This window comes from Microtus pennsylvanicus, chromosome 7 (genome assembly GCF_037038515.1).
Source record: "Microtus pennsylvanicus isolate mMicPen1 chromosome 7, mMicPen1.hap1, whole genome shotgun sequence".
Classification (NCBI taxonomy): Eukaryota; Metazoa; Chordata; class Mammalia; order Rodentia; family Cricetidae; genus Microtus; species Microtus pennsylvanicus.
In genome coordinates, this window is record NC_134585.1 from 53,670,121 (window position 1) to 53,687,675 (window position 17,555).

The 17,555-nt window shown below is 49.7% G+C and overlaps 1 protein-coding gene across 1 annotated transcript; it reads left to right on the top strand.

Moving 5' to 3' along the window:
* The first annotated feature begins 330 nt into the window (after positions 1-330).
* Mrps18a (mitochondrial ribosomal protein S18A) lies at positions 331-17,252 on the top strand. Its single transcript, XM_075980732.1, has 6 exons — positions 331-481; positions 7,329-7,360; positions 10,731-10,838; positions 13,845-13,968; positions 14,129-14,198; positions 16,856-17,252. Exons 1-6 carry the CDS (start codon positions 370-372, stop codon positions 16,998-17,000), a joined length of 591 nt encoding a protein of 196 aa, XP_075836847.1. The 5' UTR covers positions 331-369; the 3' UTR covers positions 17,001-17,252.
* Positions 17,253-17,555: the final 303 nt, after the last annotated feature.

Genomic DNA, 17,555 nt, shown 5'->3' on the forward strand with positions numbered 1-17,555 from the left:
AAGATTGGCAGATGGGAGGGCAGGTGGTCAATTTTGTTCCAGGTCTGTTGCTCCCAGAGCCAGAGTTCATTACCATTTCATTCTGTCCCTCACAAAAGCTTAAAATCCACAAGCAGGATGGAAAAAAAAAACCCTAAAGAATTGGTGTGGTGTGTAATTTACTACAGGAGACTAACAGACAGCTTTGAAGACTAGGTTCTGGCATACAGCAGCCGGAAGATTTGCTCCGCACAAAGCCGCGTGCATCTCCTTACCAAATCCCGACAGGTGATAGAAACAGAAACCACGAGAAACCCGCTCGCCGCACGGCGGCGGCGTACTCCCCGCCCCGGAAGCGGAAGTGCACGCGAGGTCAGGCGTGTTTCCAAGATGGCGGCCCTCAGGGCTCTGGTATCCGGGTGTGGAAGGCAGCTCCACGGGTTCCTAGGAGGCCCCGCTACTACCGGCTGGCTGTGGCTTCCAGCTCGCGGGTTGAGAGAAGGTGAGTCTCAGGACCCAGCGACTTCTAGAACTTGAGAACAGCCACCTAACAGACTTGCGTCAAGCCCGGCGTGGCACCCCCTCTCTGCACGGCTCTCAAACCTCGGGGGTGCTGGGCTCCACAGGACGCTTAAAAGCTCTTCCAGACCCTGGGGCTGTTGCTTCACCTCCCGGTTTTAGTGCCTTCCGGGAGTAAATGAGGACTGAGAGATTTAGATCTCAAAGATTTAGAGATCAAAGACAAAATTGTCTGAGAGTTCAGAAAAGCTATAAAGGGCCGACTGCTAATTCTCTCATAATTTCCAAATCTCCCTCTCCTTAAACCGTATCCCCAAAGCCTCCCTTTTCAATTTCCCCTCCGAAAATGATATTAGGTGGTGGCTGTTTTTGTCTAGGCTACTAATCTTGAGAGATGGCAGCCAAGGTGCAAAGGCTATTGAACAACTACGACAGAAGCAAGTGCTAAATTTTAGTTCTGCATTTCATTAATACTAAACCCGGAAAAGTAACCCGAGTTACTTTTTCATCGGCGGAAAGGGTACTGAAGTCCCAGTGCTGTGAGTCAGGCTGTGAAAGGAGAAGAAAGCACAGCCTTTCTGTGAAGCCTGGGTTCTGATGAGATATGTCTACGTCCTCGGTAATGAGAGTCATCCGTTTGCATGAAAGAGCCCAGGAAGATTCTGTTGCTGGAAATAGCAAAGGCAGTTGGAAGTTTTCATAAAGAGGATGCTCCTTCAACAGGCTCCTGAAGGGCTGGAATCTGGCGAAGTGAAAAGGTCTTTCGGGATAGTCTTCTTTTGTTGTTCTGTGGGAAGCAGGAATGGATTAGTGTTGAACTAAAAGAAATGATGGACAAGGGGCTTGTTTTTAAAATTCTAGTGCAGTGTTGGCCAACCAGTGAATATCTGTCAGAGTGGAGAAGGAGCCAATTGGAAAAAAAGAGCCACTGAGTAAAGAAGAGGCCTCAGCCTCCCAGTCATGTGGCATAACTTAGAGGAGGTCTCTTTCGTTTCCAACAGTAATTTTATTAAGAGTGGCGCACGTCTTTAATCCCAGTTCTTGGGAGACAGAGGCAGGAGGATCTCTGAGTTCCAGGGCAGCCAGGGCTACACACCGAAAAGTCCTTTCTCAACCAAGAAACAAACAAAAGAAAATTATTTTTATTTTTGAAACAGAGTCTCACTATATTGCTTTGGCTGACCTGGAACTCGTTATGTAGACCAGGCTGCCCTTAAACTCATGGAGATCCACCCACCTCTGGCTCTTTCTTGTGTGTGGTTTAGAGGCGTGTGCCACCATCCACTGCTTTGACTAGTTCTTTACTGTGTTGTTTTTTTGTATTTTGGGTTTTTTTTTTTACTAGTTATGTAGTTTTATCTTTGAAAAGATAGAGAAGAAATAAAGAGGGTTTCTTGTATGATTCGTAGTTTCTATGATATGTAGTTTCTTTCCTTTTTTTGATATGTAGTTTCTTGTATGATTAGTTGATTTAAAACTAGAGTATTTGAGATTTCACATAAGAAACTTGTTGTTTCAGATGAAGTTTTGCATTGGGTGGCTTTAACTTTCTAGGTAGACCAAGCTGGCCTCCAGCATCTGGCAGTCTGCCTGCCTCTGCCTCCCAGGTGCTGGTATCACTGTCATGTACTATCACATCCAGCAAGAAATTTTTTTAACTGGAGAGTTTGTGGAATGGTGAACTATATAATCAGTGTTTGGAGTCGTCGCTACAAATGCTTGGTTGGTAACTCTTCTGTCTGTGAGCCACTGTGTAGACAGCCTGGTCTCGAGGCTGAATGTTAAGTTGAATTGATGTCTTTTACGTGAAAGCCCTGTCATGTTTTATTTCCTTTTGAATCATCCACCATTCTTCCCTTTGGTAAGCCATATACTGCTGACTGTCATTGAACCAGCTAGTATACTTGTCACTCAAATATGTGCATGTAAAATTTAAAGTTGTGACAGACAAGCTAATTCTCTGAAAATATTCAATCATCTTACTTTTCAAAGATAAACTATGTAACTGAAGCAAGAATTCATGAGGCTTGGACTCAAGAAGAAAAGAACCTTCGTGAGGACTGAGCAGTGGTGTCATTGCTATGAGTTTTCAGTCTAATGCATTGTTCCTCAGTCAGTGGTGATCATCCACTCCCTTTCTCCCACCCCCAGTGTCCAGACATTTCTGGCAATGTCTAGAAACCTTTTTGGTTGTCACAGCTGGTAATTCCAGCATCTGGTGAGTGGGTAAGGATACCCTTAAATGTCTTACAGCACAACATGTCAACTCGACAACAGAGAACCAACTGGCCCAAAATGTCAGCAGTACTGATGCTGAGACAGCCTGGTCTGAAGTTTGGCATGAGGGCCAAGATAAACACCTTTAATCCTGGCGTTTAGAAAACAGGCAGAGGCAGGTGGGTCTCTGTGAATTCTAAGGTCAGTCTGGTCTACTTATAAAGTTCCAGGACAGCTAGAACTACTTAGTAAAGCCCTGCCTCTGAGGGTGTGTGTGTGTGGTGTGTGTGGTTGGCAGGTACATACAAGCCCAAAGTGAGAGAGTGGGTTATAAAAAAAGCAAAAGGCATAACTTAAGGGGACAAATGAGGAAACTATGGTTTACTAAGTGCCTTCTTCCAGACGTATACTAGGTGTTCCTTAAAACATCTACTCAGAGCCAGGCGGTGGTGGCGCACGCCTTTAATCCCAGCACTCGGGAGGCAGAGACAGGCGGATCTCTGTGAGTTCGAGACCAGCCTGGTCTACAAGAGCTAGTTCCAGGATAGGCTCCAAAACCACAAGAGAAACCCTGTCTCGAAAAACCAAAAAAAAAAAAAAAAAAAAATCTACTCAGTCTTCCTTAAAAGTAGATGTTAGCGGTCTTTACTTTGATGAATGGGGGATCCAGTTCTAAAGATTCCGTAGCTTACCTAACATCAGCTCTAAGCAGCAGGGTTGAAAGCAGGGGCAGCACTCTCCCCTCTCCCGTGACACACAGCCCTGGTGCTCCTCGGCAGGTCCTCTTTTTTTTCCTCCTTTCATGAAAGTCTCTTGCCAGTTGACTTGCCAAAGAACGTCTAATGAATTCATCAGTGACAATGTCAGATTTAGCAAGGATCGTGTTAAAAGCGTCCCGCCTTAACACCTTGTGAAGGAAATGACAGCATGACAAGAAACCATGAGCAGTGAGTTACCAGCTATGACCTTACAGCATAGAACGTACTGAAATGCTGAAAGGCCACTTCAGCCAGCTAAGAAGGGCCATCTGATATGCTGAGTAATCCCACAGCAAGGAGCTTTGAGAGGAGGGAACAAGTGGGGTTTACGGTTTCAGCGCCTTGCCAATGGGGAAAGTCCTAGGCAGCAGTGAGACTGAAGCCCAGAGCAAGAGGGACATTTCATCAGGAATTCCAGGACAGGAACCGGGGAGGCAACCAGAGACCCATAAACTGAGCGATGCAAGGTGAACTGAAGGAGATGGCGCTTGAGAAACAGGCAGCGCCCTGAAGCACAGGCCCTCATTGTGACTGCTGAGACAGGGGGCTACCTTCCAGCCCTCCCGCATATGCTGCCTAGAGCTCAGTTTCCACAGATCCTGGAGGACTTGGCATCTCGGGCCAGGCACTGCTGCGGTGCCCCTCCTCCTCCATCATTCATCTCCCTCCCTCTTCCTCTACTAAACAGCCGAGCCTTTATGCACCAGGGTAACTGTGTCTGCCTGTGTTTATGTGTCCATCAAGGGCTTCTGCGGCCATTGCAGTCTCACCACATCACTGCTTGCTCCAGGCTGTTATAACCCGGTCATCTTGGACTCCATCCTAGGAGTATTTACTGAAGTACTCGGAGGACCTCGTTATGAGACATGGGCTTTATTACGGTGACGTTCCCATCCTTGCTCTACTTCCTCCTCCAGGGCAAAGACTGTGCCTTACTCTTCTGCTGTTCCTCTGCCCAGGAGGTAGAGCCTGGCTGCTGCCCCCTTCCTGATTCTCGGTGCACGTGCTGCCTCGCTTGAGAGGCGGCAGCCTTCGTTCTCCTCAGAAAACAACGTCATGTCTGGTGGCCTACTTCATGCTGGCCTATCTCAGGATGCAGGAGTGGTTGCATTTTTTTTCCTAGTTAAGTTTTCTTTTGGTCTCTAAACCTTAGTCCAGCTTCTCTTGCCCACCACCACTTCTCTTAAATGAAGAGGAGGCCAGGGACAACTGGATCTCAGGTTTTGTTTGGTTTTGCCATGTTTTTCTATGTACACTGAAAATCAATACTATTTTTGATTCCTATCTCCTCTTTGCAGAAGCTTAAAATCTGCTGAAGGGGGCCTCTCCAGGCCCCAGTCAGCCGCCTTCCCCTGCACTAACTCACCACCCTGATCAATCTATGCCTCCTGTGAGTTCCTTGGGTCATTCCTTTGGTTTGACAGTTCGTCTCTCTTAGATAAGCATCTCCTATTGTTTTACCCACTGGCTTCTAGAAAGACACTGGCTGGCTCGAGGTTGCTGTGGGAGAGCTCGTGAACAGTGGAGCTTGCCATGGGCTTTGATCTCTTTTCCAGGGGCCAGTGGGATGACTTCAGGCTTTGGGTCTTTGCCGAGAGTGATGTGTGTTTTGTTAGACTTGTTTACCTCATGGGTAGGGCCCAAGAGCCTGGACCAAGAAGGAAACCACATGTTTATGCTCTTTGTGTTTCAGGCCATTGTCCTGGTGCTGCCTCCATGGTTGAGCATGTGTCCCTGCTTTTGTTTCCTGAGACTTCTCAGAAATTTACCCCCTACCTGGTGTTGCTCCCATTTAGTTACCCTCTTTCCCTCCCCCAATTTTTTTGGCGTAGTAGCACAGTTTCTAGGGTGGCTAGACTGGAGATATGCCCCCTGCTTTCCCTGTTCCTCCTGTGTGGGCCATTCTGCAGTGGACATGGTGGTGAACTTCCCTCTGCAGCTGTGCTGCCTTCTAGGCTGACAACCAGGTTGGGTCTCACCACATCCCGTTCATGGGCTGGGCTCCGTTCTGGACAAGTAGAACCGTGTGTGAGGTGACGCAGTTTCTTTTACACAGGAGCCGAATTTGTTCTGATTAGTGGCTAGAGTGTTCTCTGAAGAAAGCCTCTGGGTTTTTCTGGTCATTGTTTCACTTGTGTGTGTCTGGAGTTAGACAGGGAGGGCTCTCCGATTGGTTATTTTGGAGTAATGATTCTTTATGAATGGTTTGCCCAGAAAACAAATGAGGAATCATTCTAGGCAGCCTGTGTCCAATTAGGTGTCGGTCCCAGAGCTCAGTGGCCACAGATGCTGACACGGGCTCTGGCTGGGTTAGTGGTGCCTTTTTCCCTAGGCCCTCTCTCTTTGCTGTTTATATTATGTTTTTGCATAATACTTTAGAAAATATGGTAGGTAAAAAGAAGAAAGAGAAATAAACTTCCTTCCACCTCTGAGGAATAGCCAGGTCTGTAACACATACCCCACAGCCTCCTGCAGCCCATGGCCAATTGTGTGTTCTCAGGTGGATATTTTTCCTAGGAAGAGATCTTGAGCTCCCACTTAATTCTCAAAGTCAAGGACCTTAGGCACTTTTCTAATTTGTATTATTTCTTGTGTTAGCCAGAGTTAAGTAAAACTAAACTGTGGTAGCCAAACTACTGTTTAAATAGGGTCTTAGTATCTTAGGGTTTGCGGATTGTGTGGGCTCGAGCTCCCTATTGTAGCAGTTAACGGTTGGAAGGAGACATTGGCGATTATTTCACTTGTTAAAACTAGCGTTTATTGAGCATTTGCTGTATACCAGTTCCTTGCTAGCAGCTGTGGCTCTCTCTCTCTAAACAAGCCAAGAACATGGGAGATGCTCCAGGAACAGTTGCTGTGTGTGAGCTGGCAGCTTCATTCAGTATCCTAGTTAGGTGAATGGTAATGTGTGCAGCTGATGGTCTTGCCTCCACTTCTCCCCTGCCCACCTCAGGCATCGATAGGCCCTGGATGGCCCTCAGTGTGGAACAGTTTTCCCTAAGCCCTGCTGACCCTACTGTCTTGAGGCTCCTGATTGTTCCCTCTTCCATTCCTTTTTCTGGGATGATAACAGAGCATTAACCCTTCAGGGAGAGATGAAGAAGGATGGAGCAGAGAATATTTCCCTCACGGCCAGTTTCATGCAGTCTTGACACAGGATTCTCAGGATACATTTTGGGATTGGCTTTGTCTCCTTGAAAAGCTACCACTGGAGCACAGACAGAGCTGTGTTGTAGATTGCAAACCCTTCAAAGTCAGTCTGTAAAGGGACATGTGTAAGAATCTTACTTTGTGGGCTGGAGAGATGGCTCAGTGGTTAAGAGCATTGCCTGCTCTTCCAAAGGTCCTGAGTTCAATTCTCGGCAACCACATGGTGGCTCACAACCATCTGTAATGAGGTCTGGTGCCCTCCTCTGGCCTGCAGACATACATGCAGACAGAATATTGTATACATAATAAATAAATAAATATTTTAAAAAAAAGAATCTTACTTTGTAGCCCAGGCTGTCCTCAAACGTATAGCAATTTTCCTGCCACAGCTGTTGAGTTTGCCAATTCTTCTAGACATAATCAAGATGAATCTCTGCTTCAAAAGGCAAAAACTAATATGGAAACCCTTAATTCCAGAGAGATGCTGTAGCCTGAGCATCCCAGGCTTGCCTACAGCCAGCCTCAAGGACATAGAGCCTTGGCACTTGGAGGTGAACCTTGCCCGCTTTTTGTCCCAGGCAGGGACCGTGGGAGAGTGCAGACTGAAGACTCCTCTCCTCTGCCTGTGTAGCATTTGAGCTGTTATTTGAAACTCCCTGTTCCTTATTAAATGGCTGACCTAATTTTTCCCCTTTATCTCTGTAGTGGTGGAGATCCAAGAAGGGAAGACGACTGTAGTAAGTATCGCCGCGTTGGCCACTCACGACCTCCTTAACGCTCGGAGCCGCCTGGCTGCTCCTCTGAGGGAGGGAAAGAGGCCCAATCTGGACTCCTGGCTCCAGGATCTGCTCCCTCTGAGACCATAAATCCTGAAGTCTACTATTTTTTGGGCTGTGTGCCGTAGTGTGGTTAATCAAGAACAGTCATTGTGCCTGTACTGAGGTATCTGTTACTTGATTAAAGTGACCTTTTGTATGACAAAGTCTCAGAGGACTTTGCTAATAAGTTTTCTGGCAGGTGATAAATTAGTTTCCCAAAGGGGAAACTAAGGCAGCATTGCAGGCCTACAGAACCAGAGTTAGTTGGCCCAGAGCCAGGGTCTGGACTTCTGATCCTTGCTTTCTGTCTAGAAAGTGTACCTGTAATTGAGACGTTAGGAGGTGACAGTCCCTAGGGCCTAACCTCACTAGTAGGCACCCTGACTTGTCTCTTGGTAAGGAAACTGAAACGGTTCTTTCACCCATGCTCCACTTTCCCTTGCTGGGCCCATCTCTCCTCCCTTGGGGAGTCAGTCATGGGGCCTAGATTATCCTATAATCCTTAAAAGACAACCTTGTTTTCACATGGGCTTCTATGCCTCCAAGAAATTCTCAGCCACCTTGCAGAGCTCCCAGAAGGCTCAGGAACTTCCATGTCAACCAGGGGCTTAACCTCTCTGGCAGTCAGCCAAGTATAGGCCTCCCCAAGGCAGTCTTATCCCCAGGAGAAATCCACTCATTCTTCTCCCACTGTCCTTTCCTCTGGTTAGCCTCCACCTGACTCTTAACTTTTTAGGGAACTCCCCTTTGGGCATCTCTCCAATTTTCTTTTTTTTTTTTTTTTTTTGGTTTTTCGAGACAGGGTTTCTCTGTGGTTTTGGAGCCTGTCCTGGAACTAGCTCTTGTAGACCAGGCTGGTCTCGAACTCACAGAGATCCGCCTGCCTCTGCCTCCCAAGTGCTGGGATTAAAGGCGTGCGCCACCACCGCCCGGCTCCAATTTTCTGATTAAAACCTAAAACAGTCTGGGCATGATGGTGCATACCTGTGATCATGCATACATGAAGATCAGGAGCTAAAGGCCATCCTCAGTTACACAGCGAGTGCAGGGCAAGCCTGGGCTCTCAAAGGACAGAACGCATTCACCCTACAGACTCCATGCTGAAGAAAAGGGTGCCATCGAACTTTTTGGGTTTTGTGTTTTGAGAAAGGGTCTGTATGTAGGCCTGACTGTCCTGAAGCTCACGTATAGACCAGGCTGACTTCAGACTCACAGAGATCCGCCTGCCTCTGTCTCCTGAGTGCTGGGATTAAAGGTGTGCGCCACCCCACCCAGCCTGACCTGACATCTGCTTTTCTGAGTACAGAGTGCTCAGTGCTAAGAGCGTCCCCTGCCACTGCATCTCCTGCTAATGCAGCTGTTGTCCTGAGCCCAGCCTTTGTTCTAGCCCATCAGAATGCTTGCTATTCTTCTGATTGCTGTTTCCATTTCCCGTGAAGACTATGGCAGCCCATGCCTGGCTGTCTGTCATCTGCCGTCTTCAGACTTTAGAACCAGCTAGGTCACCATCAATGACAGTATCTCTAAGAGGAGCTAATGTGTTAGACATTCAGAATTGAAGGCTTGCGTCCCAGCTCATGGTGCTGGCCACATCTTACCTTTTAAATTTTTTATGTGAGGCCTGCATGGATCTGCTGTTTGTAGAGGGAGCATGGAGAGACACTGCGACTTTGACTGACCGTGAGTGTGTGTTCTGCCGCCTGCCGCACTGAGTTGTGGGAGTTAGAGGAGCTGACATGTGAGCCACTCTTAGTGCAGAACCAGCCGAACAGCAGTGAGCCGATAAATGTTGGTGCTCTCCTGGGGCCCTGGAGGCCTCCCATGCACCTACAGATTTTCCCTGGCCCACAGCTTCTCTCTGTCATGTTTGGGGTTGCCATGGTAGAAGTGGGGTGGGGTAGATAGTGGTGCCCGGTATAACTGAGCAAAACTTCTTGCCTTTCTCCAGGGGACAGGGCTACCGAGCCTAGCCATGCGCTTAGGCTCGGCCTCAACGAGGCCTGCTAAGCTCCCCTGCAATTGGAGCTAAAGAGAACCATATTCCCTGAACTCAGGAAGTAAAGGCAAGAGGTTCACTGCAAATGTGAGGCCAGCCTGGTCTCTATAACAGGATCCAAACCAGCTGAGTCTACCTAGTGGGACCCTGGTTTGTTTTAGAGGAGGACGTATATTGTGTTCCTCTGCCCGTGCTTTCAGTTTGCAGAGGGAGAGAGGAGCAGTGCACACAGACACCACTTGTCTGGCTAGTCCCAGTTTCTCAGCTGCGGCACTTCCCCCAGCTGTCCAATCAGAAATGTCCCCAGTCGTGGCCTGATGGGGAAACATCACCTCTTGTTGGAAACTGCTAGCATAGATAGGGCTTTTCTCCTAGAACATAGCTGGAAATAGTGCTCTCCACGGATAACGTAGAGTGGGTACAAGCTTTCCTTGGGTAGTGCATCTTTATGCCATTTGGAGCTTTGTTATGTGTCTAGTTGTGTGTGTACATGTGCATGCAGGGATCTTGGAGGCCAGGGGAGGGCACAGGTTCCCCTAGAACTGGAGTGCTGGAAGACTAAAGCCCAGTACCCTGCAGGAGCAGCAAGTCCTCTTAACTGCTGAGCCCTCTCTCCAGCTCCCATTTAGAGGGAGGAAGCCTAGGACTCAGGTATTTTATTGTGGTTTGTTGAGGGAGGAAAGATAGCATTCAGTTGATATGACAAACCCTTCCCTCTAGTTCAGCAGTTCCCAAACTGGGCCATACCCCCCCCCAAAGACCATGGGAAAATGCAGATATTTACATTGCAGTTCATAACAGTAGCAAAATTAGTTATGAAGAAACAGTGAACATAATTTTATGGTTGGGGGTCACTGTATTAAAGGTTCTCAGTGTTAGGAAGGTTGAGAACCACTGCTCTCGCTCCCAGTGTGTATGTCTGTCTGATGTCATCATTGCCATGTGTCTGGTTTTTGAGGCAAGAGTCTTAACCATATAACCCCTGCTGGCTTGGAACTTAATACTGTGTAGCCCAGGCTAGCCTTGAACTTCTAGTTTTCTTGCCTCTGCCACCCGCTGCTGGGATTACAGGTATGCATCACTTGTCTGACCGCCAAACCGCATCCCTGTGTCCAAGGCCCAGCATATAGCAGCTACAGACAATCTCCACCATGCAAGCAGACCTGTTCGTTGCTGCCATGAGACCCCCAGAAGTAAGCTTTGGCTGGTGTTCATGCAGAGTGTGTGCAAAGGTAAAGAAAGACCTGCGTGCCTGGCCCAGGCTCTCACTGGCTTTTTTTCTCTCTTTCTTAGATTGAAGGCCGAATCACAGAAACTCCCAAGGCAACCCCAAATCCCCCTAACCCCTCAGGCCAGTGCCCCATCTGCCGCTGGAACCTGAAGCACAAGTATAACTATGAGGTGAGTGTGGAGGCCTCACCCTGTGTGCGCACCTCATGTTGGGACAGCTGCACTTCACGTGGCCACCAAGGACAACGGAGCTTTGTGCAGTGGCTGTCGACGCTGACTGTGGTAGACTGAAGGGGTTTTGGTTACGAGCACTGTCTGCTTTTCTAGAGGACAGGGGTTCAGCTCCCAGCACCCACATGTTGGGTGAAAGCAGTACTTATCAAGTTCCAGAGAAGCCAGCACCCTCTTCCGGCCTCCACACGCACTGCATGCACATGGTATGCATACATACATGCAGCCAAAATACCTATATGCATAAAATAATCTCAAAAAATAAAAATTTAAAGAAACAAAAGGTATGGGGCTGGAGAGACAGTTCAGCAGTTAAGAGCACTTGCTGCTCTTGCAACAGACCTTAGTTCAGCTCCTAGCACCCAAGGGGCAGCTCAACCAGTTCCAGAGTATCCAGTGCCCTCGTGTCCCCCAAGGATACCGAGTAAACATGCAGTGTGCATATATGCATGCAGGCAAACCACTTACATACATACATTTTTTTTTAAAGGTAAATCATTGCTTCTATAACTCAGCCTCAAACAGACCCGCTCAGCTTGAGCATTTTTCAAGTTCTCACAGGCTGTGGAGCTGGAAGCCACTAACTGATTCCATGGCCTGGTTCAGAAGGGCAGGAGTAGTTCTCACAGGGGTAGATTTGGCTCTCCTTTCCCCTTAGGTAACAAGATGGTTCACAGTTTGATCTGAAGACACATTTTAGTCTCCAAAGTACAGCTCCAGACCATCCAACTGCTGTCCCTTTTCCAGAGCAGCTGCTTCTGGGACAGGAAACGATCATGAGCATACCCAGCAGCAGGCAGCACGAGTGGAGGGCCTGCTCCAGTGAACCGTGTCCTGAGCAGTCCCGGGCTTTATTTGACTCACTTAGGTTTTTGTTGTTGTTGTTGTGTTTTGTTTTTCAAGACAGGGTTTTCTTTGCAGCCCTGGCTATCCTGGAACTCACTCTATAGACCAGGCTGGTCTTAAACTCAGAGATCCTCCTGCCTCTGCTGGGATTAAAGGTGTGTGTCACCACTGCCCGGCATCACCTAAGTCTGTTTTTGGAGGAATTTGTGTCTTTGTAAAGGAACAGATGCCACAACATATGCATAGAGGTCAGTTTTCTTCTTCCTGAATGAGGATCCTGAGGATTAATCTCAGATAGTCAGGCATAGCAAGTACCTTTACTGTCTGAGCCATCTTACCGGCTCTTAGATTGCTAATTAACCCCATGAAGTGGGGGCTTCATCCTTGCTTTGCATTGAGGAAAGTTAATAAACTTGCCACAATCCTCCCACACTAAGTATCAGAGCTGGGATCCAAATCCAGGAAGCCAGGCAGAGCCCATGCTGTGCTAACTACTACCTTGCAGAGAAGACGGGACCCAGTCCTGGATGCCCACACTTGTTCTTCAGGGTTCTCTGTGACATGAGCACTCTGCTTGGGGTTCAGGTAATTCAGGCTCTGGGCCAGTTTGACCTGTGTGTTGTCTCAGTTCCCCTCTGAGGCACAGGATGGCTAAGGCCAGAGATCCTGCTCAGATGATAAGTGCAGGAAGCTCTGAACAGAGTGACCCAACTAATCTCCTGTACTAGGAACCTTGGCTTCACTCCACCCCCGGGTGTAGGGGCGGGGCTCTCACCCCGCTCTGGGTCCTCTGAAAATAAGTGCCCAGAGTACAGCAGAAGGCTGTTCCAAGCTCCTTGTCTCGTGGATGTCAGTGAATATACAGGTATGCTCGTAATCCCAGCTACAGTAAGAAGGCGAACCCCACACCTGCCCAGCTACTCAGGCAGCCACTACTGGCCATTTCTAGGAAATGGATTTGACTGTTTTTCCAGGAGAAGAAATCTAATCTTCTCCAAGGTAAAGGCTAAAGTTTTTTCTTTTTCCCCTTTGCACTTGGAGTACTGTTGGTCCAAGCTGTGTGCTGCTGTCAGCTGGCATGGCGGCCGCAGTGAAGGGTGCTGAGAATGCAAGCCAGCATGTTTGCTGTGGGTTAGTCCAAGTCCATTCCAGCGGCTTCTGCAGAGGGCTGGGCTGAGAGTGTGGACCCTAGGTCCCCAGGAGCTGTCCAGTGATTAAAACAAATTTGCAGTCATACAGCAAGGCAACCAAGGCAACAGTTTAGTAAACGGACAAAGGCTGGCATTGGGCCCTTGTAGGGAAAAGTGTTATTTAACCCTTTGAGCCATTTAAGGTGGAAGAGGGTTTTTTTTACCAGTTTGTCTTCTTTTTTTTTAAGATTTATTTATTTATTATGTATACAGTGTTCTGCCTGCATGTATGACTACAGGCCAGGCGAGGGCACCAGATCCCAGTTCTCATTACAGATGGTTGTGAACCACCGTATGGTTGCTGGGAATTGAACTCAGGACCTCCGGATGAGCAGCCAGTCCTCTTAACCACTGAGCCATCTCTCCAGCCCCAGTTTGTCCCTTTTGCTAGACTCAGTCCCACACAGCTTGTTAGGTCCAAGGACTCGTTCCCATCTGGACTTAGGAAATCTGGACTGACCGTCACAGCCCGTTTCCCTTCCTCTCGGCTGGTGCCTCCTAGCTAGCACCTGAGCATGCGCAGCAGGCAGGGCAGCTGGCTGTGGGCGCGTCACCTGGGCATCGAGATTGTGCAGCTGAGGTGGAACAGCAGTGCCTCTCACGGAAATGCTTTCCATGGTCCATCCCAGCAGTCAGAAATGACCACTGGACACTTCATTTATTTATTTGGGAGTTTGTTTTGAGACAGGATTTCTCTGTGTAACCCTGGCTGTCCTAGAACTCACTCTAACTCAGAGATCTGCCTGTCTGCCTCCTAAGCACTACAACTCCCTGACAGACTACCAGACATTTTACTACCAAGAAAACCTGGTGGCAGGTGCTCACTAGAGCATTTCTAGTGTCGCCTATGTCAGAAGATTTGGGGGAGGTGCTGGGACCCCTGCAGAGCCAATAGTCCTGTTTTCACTAGGATGTGCTGCTGCTCAGTCAGTTCATCCGGCCACACGGAGGCATGCTGCCCCGGAGTGTCACAGGCTTGTGCCTGGAAGAACACCAGAAGATCGAGGAGTGTGTAAAGATGGCTCACCGAGCAGGTCAGAGTACCCAGGACTAAGGGGTGGTGGGGACTGTCGCAGCTGGAAGAGGGGTGATGAGCAGAACATTGGTGCTGTGACCCTGCTCCCCACTCCCATGGTCTGCACCCCGGCCCTTCAGAACTGTGGAGGCTGACCCTTTGTGTGTTCTTCTCTTCAGGTCTCTTACCGGATCACAGGCCACGGCTTCCAGAAGGGTCCTTATCCAAGAATAAACCCAAGCTCAACCGGTAAGGAAACATGAGCACAGTCGACCTAAGCACTCTGGGCTCATGGCTCTCACAGCAGCCCAGGAGAACCAAAGTGTTCTTTGGCTGTCTGCTCCATTCCCAGCCAGCCCGAGTACACACCCACATCTTCCCCACCACCGTACTGTATGCTGGCTACCACCTCCCTCTCTGGCCAACTCTCTCTTTTCTGTCTTAGAGGGTCTTGGCCTTGACACGGACAAGGAGGCTGCTGGTTGGGCAGTAGAATATGTTAATCCCATTGATGACATCACTGCATTGCTATCGGGATGTCAGACCACTACTACAAATTTCAGTATCCCAACTCTCCAACACTAGGGTCATTACAGGGCAGAGCAAGGCCTTGGCCATGGAGGACTGTCTGGGATAGGGCCACTGTACACGGCATTGCACCAAGGAAGCCTGCATATAGGTTCAGTCACCCATGCTCCCTGGAACTAACAGCCTACACAACTTCCTTGGCATCTTGAGCTGTTCTGAGGTCTTAAGGGGAAGAGATGAAGTCGGCCCTCCAACAGCAGCAGGGTAGGCAAGCCCCTCTAGAGTGAGAGCAGATTCTCAGCTAACATTCAGACAGCTATCCTGTTGCAGGATCCCCTCTCCTGATGTCAGCCTGACAGGCAATTTAGTCTATAATATCCCCTTGTTGAGAGGAGAGCTGGGTCTGTAGAATTGATTTCGCAGTTCTTATGCCCCCAGTGGCCTTTCCCTCCTCTAGTGTGTCAAGCTGCCTCTGCTGATCGTGAGAACGCAGATGCTCTGCAGGGTGACTGAGGCAGGAGACTCCGAAGCCCCCACAGATCTTTGCAGAGATCCCTACCATCCCAGGTGGATGTGGGAAGCCAGGTTGCTAGGTGGAGGGTGTGAGGTGGGGTAATTTAAGCTTGCTTCCTTTTGCCTTGCCTCCCCCAGTCCTAGATCCTGCAGAGCTGGGTTCCTTGCCAGGAGCCCCAAGGAGCAGGGCGTGCTCTGGTCCGCTCAGGGGTTGAGCCCACCCCCACCCTGGCTTTTAAGAGACAGCAGCAAGCCTGAGGACACAATCCATCCTGCCCTCGGGCCTTTGAAGCTAGGCCAGGCTCCCTCCCTTACATCCGGTGTCCTTTAGTGTGACACGGGATTGATGATGTGTGGGGGCTCTTGAGTTGCAAAAGGCCATCCTGGGGGAGGGGAAGTCCTGGCTCAGGAGGCACTGATCCCTGTACAAGGGATGCTGTGATTGCACCCAAAGGTCCCTAGTCTGTACTCAAGGGCCTAGGCCCGCTCACTCCTCCATGTCCTCAGCACCCTGGTGCAGCAGTACCTTCTCCAGCAGAGGGGATGGTCTTCCCGTTCCCACTCTTCTGTGCACCAGGGTCCAGGCCAGCCCTCCTTGCTCAGAAGAGATGTAAAGGGAGTGATTTGGAAAGAGCTGAGGTGTTCACAGAGGGCTGACTGAATGCCACCTAGCCTACCCGTCAGCTGGCTGCCCCATGTGGAACAGGCATCAGGAGAGTCTGGTCAGCTGGGGTCTTCTGGAGTCCTGCTGAACACCCTTTTTCAGGGGCCACTGTCAGACCCCCATCCTTACCTCTTCCTCCTGGGACAGCTGGTGGTGAGGGAGCCCATGCTAGTCCGACCTGCCGTTCTAGAACCACTGATGAGAGAGAGCAGCCCCTGTGCAGGCAGCACACCCCAGCCAACTGGGGAAGGCCTTGTTTTCCTACCTTCTGAGGCCAGCACACACCGGGTCCAGGATGGACCTCCCGGTCCTCCATAGGCCATCAGCTGAAGACCAGGGTTCAGAGGAACACAGCGGAAAGGCATGCATGAGTCAGCAGTCCTCCTTTCAGCCAAAGATTTCAGCCAAAAAAATAAATTTAATTCTGCCAGGAATACTAGTTTTTAAATTAAGCTTTTACTTGACGGTCTCTGGAGGAGGCCAGGGCAAGCTTCAACCTCACATAGAACACAGGAGGACCCCTGGCCTTTGTGGCTGAACTTTAAGGATAAAGGATGGATCTTTCTGGTCAGGAGCCAGGTTTCATATGAACAGAGTAAACCCCAATCTTGGTGCTGTGAGCCACTTTTCCAGGAACAGTCTGGGCCCAGGCTATCCCCAAAGGAGGCCAGAGGACCATGGGTGGCCGCCATCTTTCCCTGCCTCTCCCACTTACAGGAACCCTCTGGGCTGGGATTGCACCCTCTATGTTCATCCCTTGCTTCTCGTCAGACTGGATGACGGGTGGAGTCCTGCACCAGTGTGGTACCCCGAGGAGTTCCCTGGAGGCTAGGGCATCTAGAGCAGCCAGCTGGGGAAGAGTGGCAGGGTTCTTCTGCCTTTATCCTTCCCTGTGTTGGGCCAGAGAGCTGTTGTCCAAGCAGCCTCTTCCTTGGCCTTCTCCCTCAGTAGATGACACTGGCAGCTTAGAAAGATGAAGGGAGCTGGGCCTGGGCTCCTGACCCTGACTGACCCTAACCACACACTTGAAACAGCAAGAGCCCGTTCATTTATAAAACAGCAGTTTCTCCCAGGAAAAATCCTTTGCCCTTTGAGAAGGGAAAACTGGTGAAAGATGGCGCAGTCGCTACAGCCCAGTCCCGGGGTTTAGTGCCCTACTCTTCTGTCCCAACATGCCAACCTTCTTGTGTTCCCTCCACAGCTACCTGACTCGCTGGGCTCCCAGCTCTGTCAAGCCCATCTATAAAAAAGGCCACCGTTGGGATAAGGTGGGAATGGCTGTGGGGTCACCACTCCTGAAGGACAATGTCTGCTACTCCAGAAGGCCTTTGAAGCTGATGCATTAATGGGAGCCGCGCTGCTGAATATCTTGACCAGAACCTTCCAGATGATGCACTTGCCCCTCCCACCAGAACCACTGCCCTCCACACACAGCATGGGGACTTCAGGACTAACTTCTTCTGTTCCTTGGATCTGCCCAGCCACGGTGTTGGGAGCCGGGGCAGGCAGGAACTGGCCTGTGGTCTTTTGACTAGCTCGGGCTGAGGTCTGTGCAAGGGCAGGAGCCTTACACAAAGGTAATAAAGCAGGCTCTCGGCTTCCCAGTGTGGTCACTGCTTAGAAGTGTGGGGCACACTTCAGAATGCAAAGCTGCTCATCTCTGGATGGCCCTGTCTGCCACTGGAGTGGGTCCATGTGCACACACAGGTGCCCATCCTCTGCCAATAGGCATCACACTCTAGTGGGGACCTAACCACAAGTAGCTTTCAGTAGAGTCGAGGAACCTCAGCAGACACCTGACCATCCCTTCCGCGGCTTCTCCTGTCTCTACATGGTGTCTCCTTGGGAGTGCACTCCTCCTCTCTGCTCAGCAGGCCTTTCAGACCCAAGTCTCTGGATGG

Excerpts from the sequence above, each read along its gene's own strand:
- Mrps18a (XM_075980732.1), top strand. The coding sequence starts at position 370 with ATGGCGGCCCTCAGGGCTCTGGTATCCGGGTGTGGAAGGCAGCTCCAC. Across the intron at positions 482-7,328 it reads AGCTCGCGGGTTGAGAGAAG|TGGTGGAGATCCAAGAAGGG; the intron begins GTGAGTCTCAGG and ends TTATCTCTGTAG. Across the intron at positions 7,361-10,730 it reads AAGAAGGGAAGACGACTGTA|ATTGAAGGCCGAATCACAGA; the intron begins GTAAGTATCGCC and ends TCTCTTTCTTAG.